Source organism: Danio rerio, chromosome 11 (genome assembly GCF_052040795.2).
Source record: "Danio rerio strain M-AB ecotype USA chromosome 11, GRCz13ab, whole genome shotgun sequence".
In the NCBI taxonomy this organism is placed as follows: domain Eukaryota; kingdom Metazoa; phylum Chordata; class Actinopteri; order Cypriniformes; family Danionidae; genus Danio; species Danio rerio.
In genome coordinates this window covers 18,494,774-18,509,649 of record NC_141031.1, presented here as the reverse complement: position 1 = coordinate 18,509,649, position 14,876 = coordinate 18,494,774, and the positions used below count along the sequence as shown (strand labels likewise).

The following is a 14,876-nucleotide window of genomic DNA, read 5'->3' as shown; positions in this document are numbered from 1 at the left end:
CGGGGCCCCCGACCCACTAAATCCACCCTGGACTGTCCCTCCTGATCTTCCCTGGTCTTGCCCTCCCATCCCTCCCTTGTTTGTCTTGTTGGGTCTGGCTTGGCTTCCCTCCCTCCCCCCCTTCATGTCGTCTTGCCTGTTCACCTCCCTGTCTTGTGTCTGATGTTGCCTGTTTTGTTGTCTTGTAGTGTTTCTTGTCTGTCTTGTACCTTGTTGGATGTACCCTTTAGGGACGCCAGGTGGCGTCCCTTTTGGGGGGGGGCTAGTGTCAGGGTTCTGCCACTCTGGTCTTTGTAAATTCTTGTTTTGGTAGCAGAGCTCTGACACTACCCATGTCCGGTCCTGTTTCTGTCTCTGTGTGCGCGCGCGCCGTCAAGGGTGTACGCAGAGTGTGTGCGCTGCCGCTTGATGTGGCCGCGCACGCACTGCGTCCGTCAGACGCACGCGCTCCTGTACTAGTGTTTGTTCTGTCAGCAGCGCGCTGCTTTATTCTCGGCGCCTCCGTCTAGTTGGTTTCAGTTTTGGTTGGCGCTGAGATGAAGCATGCGCGTTGCTTATATGTGAGCGCACGGTAAGGTGTTCATCTATCGTGTGTTTGCGTCTTTTGTCAAAGCACGTGGCCCGATGTTTACATTGTGGTCACGTGCTTTTTGTTGTGTGCTTCAGTGTTGTGCTCGTCTTGTCATGAACATGCGGTTGATGAGTTCTCTTATTGGCCGCATGTTCTTGTCATGTGAGCGCATGGCTTGTGTTGTCTCTCTGTGTCATGCGCTCTCCCGTCTATTGTCTAGTCCCACCCTCCTTGTTAACCCATTATTAGTTAATTATGTTCATCTGTTGTCATATGTTGTCGATGTTTACCTGTCCTGCTGTGTCCAGCCCTGCCTTGTCGTGCCTGCCCAGTCAAGTTTGTTTGTTTGTTTGTTTTATTGTTTGTTGTAGTAGTGTTTTCCCCCTCGGGGTTGTTTATTTTTGCCTTTTATTTTATTTTTTAATTAATAAATCCTACTTCACTCTGCGCTTGGGTCCTTGCTCCTTTTTCCCTTCACCGATCGTGACACAAAGTAACAACATCAACTGACTTACATTTAATGGATACCAGAGGACAACATGTTTAGCTAAAAATCTTTACTGTTCTACTGAAGAAAAAATATCACCAACATCTTGGATAGTTTGAGGAGGTATTTACAGTAAATGTTTATTTTCAGCTGACTATCTAGCAAAATACACTATACATACATTATTCAATAAATGCCATTATTGGAAAAAAACAAGCATAAATCACGAGAACTTGTGAGTTGTTCCCTAGATAAATAGTTATATGATGTCTAGTAATGTGCTGATCACACTTATATTCAAGGGCAAGGGTGCCAAATTATTATAAATAAAATTTAAATGAACAGCTAAACAGCTAATAGCTAAAAAAAGCAAAACTTCAGAAATGTTTTCAAGGAAGGGAAAACACCCAAGCAGACACACAACATCTTAAAACATTAATATCAGGTTAGATTTAGGTCATCAGCATCTAATGACAATGTTATTTTGACGTCCAAAAACGTTGTGAAATGACATTGATATTTTGTTGGTTTTAGGTTGTGTTGGAAAGTGACAAAAAAAATCCAAAGTCGGGACAACATCTTAAACCACCATATTGATGTCAATTACTGACATTCAATCACCAAAGTCCAATGTCATATTGATATCATCCACACAACGTCAAGCTGTAACATCATTAGACATTGATATTTTATCGTTTTAGATTGTGTTGGAAAGTAACCAAAATGCAACGTCTGTATGACGTTGGACATTGACGCTGGCCTGACTTTGGATTCTGACGTCAACCTGATTTTCATTTCCAAACAAAATGCAACGTCCCATGATGTTGGGGTACAACATCAATCTGATGTCATGTTTTGACGTCCTGTGCCTTCTGGGATTTCTTTATCTCTTTCTTAAGTTTATCTAATGACACTGTTAATTCTGGTTCTTTGAACTATAACTTGTAAATTTAGTTTGTCTTTTAGTGTTTCCAAAGGATAAATTACTTATAATTTAAATAAAAAATCTCAGCAGTAATTGTGTAGTTCATGTAAACACATTCGATGAGCAAGTCTTGCATGTCTGGTAATGGGGTATTAGGGTATAGGCTCTCATCTGTCTTTATACTGCATTTGTTACAGTCAGACGGTAATAAAAGCTCCTTGGTTGCTGTTGACTGATTCAGGGTCCACACAGCGGCCACGTCTTCGGGTCACTCTCCGCTTGCGGTGGAACTTGGCGTAACATCGGAGACCTAAAAAAAATTATAAACATTTGTACTGCTTTCATCATTCATTTAGAAGACTTTGTGTTGTGAATTTATTTGAAATATGAGTGGAAAAGAGATTTCAAGATTTAAAAATGTACAGAATATTTTCTTTCATTTAGAGCTGTCAATCACTACATGAAATATAATTTTCAAAAACCCATAATCAGGGCACTTTAATTCTGGACGCTTATCTAAAGTCAAATGTTAAACAGAAGTTTAACATTTTGACTGTTTAACATTTGACTTTAGGTTTTAAAACTATATTTCATGTAGTGATTGACAGCTCTAAATGAAAAAAACTATTCTGTAAAGTTTTAAATCTTGAAGTGCACAGTAAATTAAGTTATTTTTTCTCGAAAGAAAGAGTTAATTCAGAGTACAGTTTAGACTTAAAGGTGCTGTGTGAAAGTTTTTGACTCCTCTAAAACATAAAAATGCCATAATATGTTTGCAGATATTTCAGAAGCATGCTAAGTGAACATAATTGTTTATCTGAAAAACAATGCTTAAGTCAGTTATTCTGCTTTGAAAATGTCTGTTAAGTTCTGGAACAGCTGTCTTTGTTTTAGTTATTTTAACCCACCCAATGCCACTTTAGCCAATTTTATTTTAGCACCTCAGGTTGTCTTCATTCATTCAGTCAGAAAGGCTTTCAAAGTATGTGCCCATGACCGAAATGCAACCTCCGGTGGACAGTAGCAGCCTCCGAAATGAGACACAGATTCAGAGTTCCACATGAAGGGGTTATTAATTAGCAAATCATTTAAATATTACGAATGTAAACAATAGGTGAGCAGGTTACATTGTAACCCGTGTCCTAACAACATGCTACGTGATGAGATTTGCAGTGATACGCAATTTGGCTGTTTGCACCAGACAGAACGCCAATGAAATGGTAAGGTTTATAATCTACATAATACATATTAACCCTCTTTAACATTATTATTGTACAAGCTGAATCACTGAGATGTGTGGGTTTTGAGTCATAGTTCTAAAGTTCAATTTCAAATGGTTTATTTTATTTTCAAGATCTGAGGTGAAGATCTGCTGCTGCTTTCATTATAGCAATAAATGTCATGTAAAATGGCATTCAAACTAACATTAGTAGCATTTAACACTAAATAAAGTACATGAGGTGTACCTGAGCTGATCATTGTCAGTTTTCTGTTGTTCAGCTGCAAGAAATAAAAGCTGTTTCTAAGATATAAATTTCAGGTGTTGGTTAAGACAAAAACTTCTTTTAATATGGAAATATTCCTTTTATCACATGCTGTTCCTTTTATTTAGAACATGATTTAAATCAGTCTTTAATCAGCTATTAAATCACTCCCTTTGGTCCTCAGTCTGGCAACCTGCTCTAGCGTTTTTTTTTGTTTTTTTTGATCCAGCAATACCTAGTTTAACCACTGGTTGTCAAACTTACATACTGCACATTTAAAACCATTTATTTTCAAAACACATACAAAGCCTTTTCATCTTGATTTCAACAAGAAAACTTTAGCAGAGTGTCTGCCCACTTGTTGCATGCTTTCTCTTTCCAAAATGTGTGGCATGCAGTAGACCAATCACAACAGACTGTGTTATTGAACCAATTACAGCAAAATGTTCAGTTGAGTAACTTGTTTGAGATTCATAAAGCAAATAAGGTAAAAATACATGCATATTTTAAGAAAAATAATTAGTTTGTGACCTTGCATAGATGTCAGCCTGTTCTTGGGGAATCTCAAAAACAAAATAGTTTTCAAAATCCTTAATAGGGGTGCTTTATTGTAAAAATCTTATTAGTCCTAAAAAATTAAATTTATATATACATTTCTTTGTGTAAAATACTAATTAATTTAAATGTTATTGGTGATTTGACACAGACATGTTTCTTATTCTAGATCTAGTTCTCTAGTGCCTCTAACAAAAAACAAAATGAAATAGTCATACCCACCCTCCTCACACATGCAGTCATCAAAACACTTGTTATTTAGGCCACGGTTGTGAGGTTTACATTCAAATTCTCTGAGGTCACAACAGGAACCTGGTCGAAGCACAATAAGAAAAGTTTAAATGTAAACAATATCAGACATTATTTATCATGTTTTATCCATGTTTATCCAACCACTTATGTTGAACAACAACAAAAAAAATCATTAAAACCTTAAAAAATGAGTTCTCACCCACTACTACATATCATTCCTACCCAAATGTAACACTTTACAAAATCCTGACCACTCGATATATAAACTACTCTGGTATGCTGCTACATTATAAACACCTTCAGCCCAAAAAAAATGGCGGGGTGGTTATAATGTAGAATTGACCCACTTTTCCAACTTAAACCACAAATTCACAATTGGGTTAATGTCAACGCAAGGCAAGTTTATTTATATAGTTCATTTAATACACAGTGGCAATTTAAAGTGCTTTACATAAACAAGAACAAAAAGACAAGTGTTGGGTGAATTCACAAGCTAAGGCATTAAGAGAAATTCACCAGCATGTTTCTTGAACCACTCTTGAACCAAAAAAGCTTATGGCAAAGTTATTTAGGTTCACTAACTGCACCTATGTTCAAATACTGATAGCTGTCAGGCATTGTGCTAACAGGTGATTGAATGAAAGTGGCCCAAGAAAACCTTCACCACAGTGTAAAGCTGCGGTCAAACTAGAGTTTGAGCATGCAAAATTAAAGAAAGCAAGTGTCTGGTCCATATTTTAAATTTCTACACTGAGAGGTCGTGTTTTGATCTTCTATTGATTTCATGCAATCACAACGCAGCAAAATGCAAAACTTTTTTAGTCTGCCGCATTTGCATGCATATGAACAGAACTGCTCTGAACCCGAAGTGCAGTGTGAGGTGGGGTGCCAGACCAATGTTTTCACAACAGATGTAGCATGCTAAGATTACAACAGTTCACTTTTTCAAAGTTGAAATATTAAAAATGACCAGCACTGTCATCAACCAGATAATGTGACTGAGGGAAATTTGGTGGAATCTCAGATCCGCTGTAAACGCTGCTCTCTGAATCGCTGTCCATCTCCCCTGCGTCTGTGTTTGGGTTACCGGTGTAAATTAGTTTTTTTATGCAAGTGTAAGAGTTAAAAATGTGTTTAGATAATGTTGGATTCTACTCTCGCGATATCTCGTGTACAGAGGGAAAGGAAAAAAGAAAGAACGAATTCTGTGAATTCATGCAGAGATTATGCTGAATAACGCTGTGAAAATAAACGTTCCAAGGACAGAAGTTGATTGGGACTTTTCTATCTAATGGCCTTAACAGACCGGGTAATAGCCAAGAACCCACGGATAAAACTCAGTAAGCACGAACTGTATAAAGCCTCATCGGGCCGAGTTTTACACTAGTGGCAGCGCGGTTGGCTATCTGTGCTTTCGTTTTTTGTATGGATGTTTTCTGCTTGACTTTGTACTTATACAAAATACAATCACATTGACTTGCTGGCACGTTTGTATTGTTCACAATATTTTACGAGCTATAATTTTTTTGTAAGCTGGACTACGTGCCGTTTTTTTTCCCCTCTTTCTCCCCCCTTTGCTGCCGCTGCTCACACATGAATGTCTGACGACGACAATATTGCAGCCGCAGCCACAAAACGCGATGCTTGCTGCAAATTTAAATGCGCCATTTTAGGATAGATCTTCCTGCTCCTTTTTAGGGCGATGGTGTTGAATCATTTGGCTCATGGATACAGAGATTTGTAGTTGCATTGAATGTCTCTGCCACACCACCTGATAAAGCTGCACTCCTTCCTGCTAAACTAACAGAACCTGCATTTGCATACTGGCAGTCACTTTCTCCTGCTCTTAAAACCGACTATGATCTAAGATTCAGCCAGATTGAGTGCTGTTTTTGGATGTGCAACATTTTTTGCCACATTTCAAACATATCTGAATGCTTGACCACGCAAATCTCAGGAACCCCTTCAGGTTTATGCAGCCGAACTGGCTAGCTTAGTGACCGAAGCTTTTCCGCAATAATACGTCACATCTCAAAATTACAATGAATCATTCCAGCACAGGGTTTACACCAATTTACTTAGCGCATAGCGGTGAGGCCAGGGTCCCACATACTGAGACATACTGTCTCATAATAGCTCCATTGTCACTTCAGTGACGCCTGAAGTAAACCTGCACGCCTGCAGCATTTGCCAATTCACTACGCCAAAGATTGTCTGCTGCTCATCGTTCAGCAACTGCTTTTAGAGACAAGAACGTCAGCGACATTATAAAGGTCGGCATGTTAAATACACCCCATACAAACCTGGTGACAGGGTGCTCATTGATGACCCGGCCAACATGCATAATAAACTTCATCCTTACTGGGTGGGTCCTTATAAAGTTCTACAGTCAGTCGCACCGCCTGGTACCTTGATCCCTGTAGATTTCACTGTTCGTGACACATCCAAACCGCATACAAAGCCTAAAGTCATTCACTATAACTGTATGAAGCCATATATCACTAATCACTCACAGACATGCACTCACCCCTCACCTTAGCCCATCCCCAAACCAACAACCCTGAACACGCTATCAGTTCTCCTTCCCCCCTTTTTTACGCCAGTGACCCCTGGGCCCCCCGCCGGATCACACTTGCCAGAAACAAACAAACTTGTGGTGGAATACAGCTCTTTACAGGATATTGTGCCTGCGAATGCAAGAGTCATTGCTCCCACACCACCCGTAGTGCAGACAGCCAAGCGCCAACCTTAGTGGTTGGGAAAGGACCAACTCGGGCCCCAGTGCCTTCTGTCACACCACACAGACATTTACGGTCACATCGACCACCTGCTTACTTGAAAGACATTCAACTCTACTAGATTACGTACTGTCACTGAACTGCTTTGCCTTGGTTATACTTTTAAGCTGTTTGTCTAGGGATATGGGTGTGTGTTGTCACTAACCACTGTTGTAAATCTGTATAATTGGTTTTAGGGCTATGTTGCAGTATTGACAGATTGTTTTATTGTTTTCAGTTATTGGCTGGTGTTTTTGCTATGCAATTTGGGAGAATATACTATTATCACTATTCTGTAATGACAAAGTAAGTTGAAAAAAATATTAAAAATAAGGACATTTTTTAGAGGAAGGGGAATATTATGTTATAATATTTATTATTAATGTTAAAAATATGTTTAAATAAAGTTGGTTTCTACTCTCGTGATATCTCGGGTATGGAGGGAAAAGGAAAAAAAGAAAGAGAACGAGAAGTGAAGCAAGAGAGTTGCACGAAGGAGACACACAAGAGCAGTCTGTGAATTCATGCAGAGATTATGCTGAATAACGCTGTGAAAATAAACCATACGTTCCAAGCACAGATACGAGTAATATAAAATTCGGTAAGCACGATCTGTATAAAGCCTCATCAGGCTGAGTTTTACACAAGTAACGAAACTCCGCTGGACTTCCACGTCTTAACAAAGCTGGGTACACCCACTATCCTTACTTTTTTCAAACTAGAGGTGTGAGACAGAGAGTTTCATGGCCTTTTAGAGTAGTTAGCATCTTTTAAGATAATTGTGATTAAACTACTAAAATTAACATTTATTATTATTGAGGTACATACTAATAGTTGCTTTGTTTTTTAATAAATGTAAATTAAAACAACTTATGTAACCTAATCTGATGTGAGGATAATTTATGCCTATAAATCCCTTATAAATGACAATTAAAGGTTCAGTTTTATTCTAAATTGAACAAAGGAAATAAACAACTGAGTGATTCAGAACAAAAAAAATTATTTCAAGATACACAAGTGAAACCCTATTAAATCAAAAAGATATATTTGGGCTGGGGGAAAGAAGTACTGAATGCACTGACCAGAAAGGCAGTCAAGATGATGGTCACATGGTTCAACAATTCCAGCCTCAGTTGTTGTGTTTCCATTGCTCTTGTTTTTGCTGCGACGTTTATCTTTTAGGAAAACAGACAGACCACTATCTGTGAGTTTGCAGGTTATTTATGCTCAGATGTAAATAATAATAATAATAATACTAATAATAATCTAGAAAATTTATTCAATATTAAAATCACATTTTTAATCACAGTATATATCTTGACATACAAGTTCTAAAGGAAGCTAATTTAAAAATAAGTCTTACTGATTAAACTTTGAAAATGTGTTTTCTTACCTTTTCTTTTGTTTGATGGCCAACTGTCTGCAGGCTTCATATCCTCATAATCAGTCCAGTCAAAGAGGGTCATGTCCAGAGTGGGCATCACTTCACCTTGAGTCCTGCCTTGGCTTGACTTCTGAACAAAACATGATTAAATAGGTTTATTCTGGGTGACCCATGTGACGTCACTTTTAGCAAAGTGTTAATTTAAAACAGCATATAATAACTTTATGCTAAATTTACATCCCTGAACAGCTGTGGAAAAAAATCTCAGCAATGAATATTGCACATGCAATGAGTGTTAAAATGTGGTCCAAATTTAACAAAGAAAGTCTATAAGATACTTAATAATATATACACAATCTTAACTTGAGTTATTTTGAGCCTGTCCTGGCTCACATAGTCAGACAAGGCATCACAAGAACCAAGTTTAGAGACAGAGCCACCTAATGGTCATGAAAAAATTATTTTGAACAAAGCTTTGCTCTGTTTCTCGAAGATGTCCTCGCTGCAGTCTGTATCACGATGACGTACTGGACCAGGTCCAAAACGTAGTAGACATTGTAACCCCCACTAACATAATGTCCATGCTACCGTGACGGTTGGGTTTAGGGTTGGGAGAGGTGTAAATGTTTTTCTACTATGTAATGGACCTGGTCAAGTAGGCTATGTCCTCAAGCTGCAGCAAGGACTGTCTCTGTTTTTCTGAGCAAAATTAGCTGTAGGTTGTGGGACACATTCAGTAAAGCCAAATGTTATAAATTCAAATTCCACTTTTATCTTGAGTATGTTCCTTGTTGGAAGTTTCACATATTTACATATCAAGACCCCTTAATGTCATACTTCGAAGCCCACCTCTCCAGCCTTTATTGTTTTAACTCTAAAACAGCTAACATACTCTGAGGGATTCATGCAGTACATTTTGAGAGGCTCTGGTGAGAGATTGAGTGTGACTAATTTCTTTGTTATCAGTTTGAAAAGTTTTTGTTGTGAAAGCAAGAATTTGTTTTTGTTGTGAATTAAGGCCCAATTCCAATTCTACCCCTCAGCCCTTCCCCTTACCCCTTGTTAAGCGCGTTCACGCCAAGGGTTAGGGGTGTCCCAATTCTCTTTAGCTTGTAAGCGTAAGGCTAAGGGGAAGGAGTGAATAGCCCTTTGAATGAAGATTTTTTCAGATTAATAAAGGGACTAAGCTGGAAAAAAAAAAGAATGAATGAATGCTGCTATTAATTCCAATTTCACTTGAATAACTTTTAATACAGTTTATTTGTATGACATTATCTACACATGAATGTATAAAAGTTACTGTGACCATTGTCCCCCACAAAATTTCAGTTATCCCAGAACTTGACGTTCTTAAAATGGTGATAGCGAAAAAAAAAAGAGCATAACATTTTAGAACTCTTTTTAATTAATTTGTGCCATAAAACGTTATGGGTCAGTCAGGATAATAAAAACATGTAGCTACAAACATAAATCATATGAATAATCACTATTCAGTCGACTTTACTATTGTGTGCCAAGTGAAAATTAGTAATTAAATGACTTACTCAGTCTAATTTTCAAGAAGAGCCTTTACCTCTTCTCTCATGTTTTCTGGCCAATTTGCTTCTGTCTCCTGGTATCTTGATCCATTTGCACAGTTTCATCTTCTCAAGATCTTGTTTGATCAGGCTCATAATCAGATAAAAAAAATAATTAAATATGCGTGGCTACCTCTCTGCTATTTTAAAAATACAAATATTATTTAGATTGGTGTTGGCCACTGTGCTATTATTTATATTATTTATTTTCGCTGCACGCGCAAAAAAAATTATCACCGATTAATGAGAGTGATTATAAACATAAGAAAGCTGATTGGCTAAAAATATTGTTAAGGGACCAATAGTTAATTGTGACTTTTGCTTTAAATTGCACATAGTGACTACCGTCATGTGTGAGTGCGCTCAGACAGTCCACACAGCCTCTTTCACACACACACATGTAATGTAAGTATTCACCACTCACAAGTTGAAACCGAATTATGGAACAAAATCAGTGCCAAAAGACTTCAATTAAAAAGCTTGTTGAATATCACAAACTGAAAAAAATAATTCACCGTATTAACAAGTTCTTGCATTTTAATGACTTGAATTCCAGGGTTTGTATTTTTAGGTCCTGCAATTTAACATATCTGTTTATTTAAGCTGTGAATATTTCAACAAAAAATATTTCAAACACGTTTTCATACTTAAAAATTCAATAACTCATATTCAATTTTTCAGATTTCACTTACAAAATATTCAATACCCTTTAAAAATACAATGTATAATATTCAAAAGGTAATTTTCAGTTCATTTTATTTCAGTTCAAATATTCGCTTCCATAAATTCAGTGAATCAAATTCGACTGTTAAAATTCAACATTACATCCGGGAACTGCAGGATAAGCAATAGATTGCAGATTGAAGATCGCCAGCTGCTCTAGCTTTCTTTTGATGAATATGATGTTAAACATTGTCTATATTATCTATTGACTCTTTCTTCCATAGACGCAAAGCCATCTTAACCATGCATTCGCACGTTATGTTAAATTATTTTAAATTAGACGCCCCATCCATAACCAACCTTAAATCATACCTGAACTCTGTTTAACAGTTCCAAGTAAACTGTTTTCTGTGACATTTTCATAAAATCTCTAATTGTTCTTAGCCCTGTCAATGTTTATCTATTTTGTATTACTATTATAATATTTCCTCTCCTGTTTCTCTTACGTTTATATTCTTTAGCTGTCTATATAATACTTTGCGTCTATGGAAGAGTCAATAAAGATAGACAATGTGTAACATCATATTCATCAAAAGACGGTTTATGTGCAAGTAACCGCACCGGTCCGAGCAGGGAGCGAGCCGGCATGGGAGACAAGCTCCGAGGATGCTAAAGATTGCAGAACAACGTCTGTCGCTGGATCCGAGGACTGAGATTTACGCGATCACCAGATGGCTTCCGTTACATAAGGGCAAATATAGATGACTAAAACCGCATTTACTCATTTTACTCATACTTTTTATCATTTATAATGTCCAAGGCATTGATATTAATACTAAATGCTACTTTTGTGCCTTTATTAGCCTTTTTCTCGCCTGTTTACTGGGTTAAAAATCTTACATTATTCCATCTCCACCTGCTGGTGAAAGCTAGAGCAGCTGGCGATCTTCAATCTGCAATCTATTGCTTCTCCTGCAGTTCCCGGATGTAATGTTGAATTTTAACAGTCGAATTTGATTCACTGAATTTATGGAAGCGAATATTTGAACTGAAATAAAATGAACTGAAAATTACCTTTTGAATATTATACATTGTATTTTTAAAGGGTATTGAATATTTTGTAAGTGAAATCTGAAAAATTGAATATGAGTTATTGAATTTTTAAGTATGAAAACGTGTTTGAAATATTTTTCGTTGAAATATTCACAGCTTAAATAAACAGATATGTTAAATTTCAGGACCTAAAAATACAAACCCTGGAATTCAAGTCATTAAAATGCAAGAACATGTTAATACGGTGTATTATTTTTTTCAGTTTGTGATATTCAACAAGCTTTTTAATTCAAGACTTTTGGCATTGATTTTTTTCCATACACAGGGGTGTTGCTGTCTTTAATTTGTGTTATAAATCAGCAAAATGATCATTTTGGTTTCACCGCTGGCATAGAATATCTGAGACAGAAAGAATATCTGTGTGTACAAGAAAATAAAGAACTAATCAAAGTAGAAATATAATACATCTGTTTAACACTGTATAGAGTCACTGTTTAATAAATGACAAACAAATATTCACAAAGCTTAAATTCCTAAAACAGCCACTGAAAGAAACTGTACATAACTCTCTACTGCATAGGCTAGATGAAATGAACATATATATAGCAGTACCTTAAATGTACAGCAGGTGGCATGTCTATTCAAAAACAGATAAATGCAACAGCACTTTTTTTCATGAATATGTCTGCCAAACATACACTGCAAAACACAATAGTCTACTTTATCAAGTGAAATGAATGTAGTTTCAGTAACTCAAAATTTACTGAAAATTTATTCTACTCATTTGAAAAGAGGTTTGTATGTTCTCCCCAAATTGCTCTCAATGGTTTGTAGCAATCGGTTTCCCCAAATGGTTTGAGTTGCCTTAACTAATTGGGTTTTACAGTACTCAGTTGGTTTGAATTCTTTTCATTTATTGGGTTTTACTGTGCTCAAATTGTTTTGTTTACTCATATGTAACTCAAAAGTTCACAGTACTCATTAGAATGTTTTTGAACTTTGATGGTTTGTTGCAATCGGTTTCCTCAAATGGTTCTAGTTACCTTGACTTTGTGGTTTTACAGTGTATGTAAATCGCTATTTTCACTCATTTATTTATTATTATAGGGTGAGTAAATAATAAAAAAAACTATTTTAGGCTGAAACATTTGAAATACTCTAAATATAATAATAATAAAAGTTGTCAGTAAAATTGGTAAATTTGTAATTACAATAATGGTGTTTTTATCATTCTCTCTGCAGTTCTATAATTATTATACTGTAAGCCTTCAGGTGATGGAACAGCTCTACTTCACAAACCTTTGAAAAAATCTAGTCAGTTTCACCTTTTTGCAAAGAAAGAGGTCTGGCTTTGAAAACAACATCATGGTTTTCCCTGAAGATGCTTTGAGCAACAATTCAAAAGCTGATCCAGCTGAATGAACTGCATGAGACCAATCAAGGATCCAAACATGAACTCTCTGGACAGAAATTTAAAACATGGAGCAATCACTCGCTTTTTTAAATGTCTAATAAACTTGTTTAATCCCGCCCTTTTTCGCAGCGCCGCACGACAGAATTTCGCAGTATCAAACTCTAGTTTGACCGCTGCTTTACGCTTGTTTGATGCCTTATATGTGTTGAAACAGGGCTGGAACTAAGCTCTGCGGGATTGCGATGCTCCAGGAATTGAGCTTGACACCCCTGGTTTAGTTCATTCTTTAAATTTTTTTTCAGCTCAGTTCCTTTTTTAATCCAGGGTCGCCACGGCAGAATGAACTGCCAACTTATCTAGCACGTTTCTACGCAGCGGATGTGCTTCCAGCCGCAACCCATCTATGAGAAACATCCACACACACTCATACACTACGGACAATTTAGCCTACCCAATTCACCAGAACCGCATATCTTTGGACTGTGGGGGAAACCAGAGCACCCGGAGGAAACCCATGTGAACGCAGGGAGAACATGCAAACTCTACACAAAAATGCCAACTGACCCAGCCGAGGCTCGAACCAGCGACCTTCTCTAACTTCTGTGCCACTGCGTCCCCAACCATGGTTTAGACATTACATTATGTTAATAGCTGAATATCCCGATTTGCACACAGAAAATAATCAAAACTTGTATTTTGAATTTAAAGTTACAATTTAATAGTTATGTGTTTGTAAAATGTCATTCACAAAAATACAAAATGACAGACACAAAAGTCTACGGCAGTTTTACCTACAGTTTTACCTACGGCACTTTATAGTAGTTTCGTTGTACAACCAACTCAAAATTTGTTGGCCACTTTATTAGACACACCTGTCCAACTGCTTGTTAACGCACATTTTTCAATCAGCCAATCCCATGGCAGCAACAATGCATTTAGGCATGCAGACATGATCAAGACAATCTGCTGCAGTTCAAACCGAGCAAGAAAGGTGATTTAAGTAAATGTGGCATGGTTGCTAGTGCCAGACGAGCTGGTCTGTGTATTTCAGAAAATGCTGATCGACTATCTCTAGGATTTACAGAAAAGTTGATGCCAGAGGTCAGAGGAGAATGGCCAGACTAGTTCGAGCTGATAAAAAGGCAACAGTAACTCCAATAACTACTTGTTACAACCGAGGTAAGCAGAAGAGCATCTCTGAATGCACAACACATCAAACCTTGAGGTGGATGAGCTACAGCATTATAGAAGACCACACCGGGTGCCACTCCTGTCAGCTACTGAGCCTATACTTCACACAGGCTCAACAAAAGTGGACAAAAGAAGATTGGAAAAATGTTAGCTGATCTGATGGGTCTTTATTTCTGCTGCAACATTTGGATAGTAGGGTTAAAATTTAGCATCAACAATTTGAAAGCGTGGATCAACCCTGCCTTGTATAAATGGTTCAAGCTGGTGGTGGTGGTGGTGGTGGTGTAATGGTGTGGGGGATATTTTCTTGGCACAGTTTGGGCCTATTAGTACCAATTGAGCATTAGCCGCATTTCCACTATCGGGCCAGTGCGAGCCAGGGCTTTTATCGGGCCAGGCCGGGCCAATCGCCCTGGAGGTTGAGCAGTGAGGCCGAAATCATGTCGCGTTTCCACTGTCGGGCTAGTAGCACGCAGCGCGTCATGCCAGCCCCGCCCCCAGAACATCCCCCGAATCGAACGTCACTCAATCCGCCCACTTCAG

General features: G+C 37.6%; 1 protein-coding gene across 4 annotated transcripts in view; it reads right to left on the bottom strand.

The window, feature by feature from the left end:
- Nucleotides 1-1,060: 1,060 nt before the first annotated feature.
- The window catches only part of draxina (dorsal inhibitory axon guidance protein a), a 75,310-nt gene continuing 61,494 nt past the window's right edge, over nt 1,061-14,876 (bottom strand). For 3 of the 4 annotated variants that reach the window (XM_087272786.1, XM_087272787.1, XM_087272788.1), the window contains exons 4-7: nt 8,445-8,565; nt 8,134-8,226; nt 4,245-4,334; nt 1,173-2,293 (exon numbers count right to left, since the gene is read on the bottom strand). In XM_087272786.1, coding sequence (XP_087128912.1) covers nt 2,181-2,293; nt 4,245-4,334; nt 8,134-8,226; nt 8,445-8,565 — 417 coding nt within the window. In that variant the 3' untranslated portion in view covers nt 1,173-2,180. 4 annotated transcript variants of the gene reach the window in all.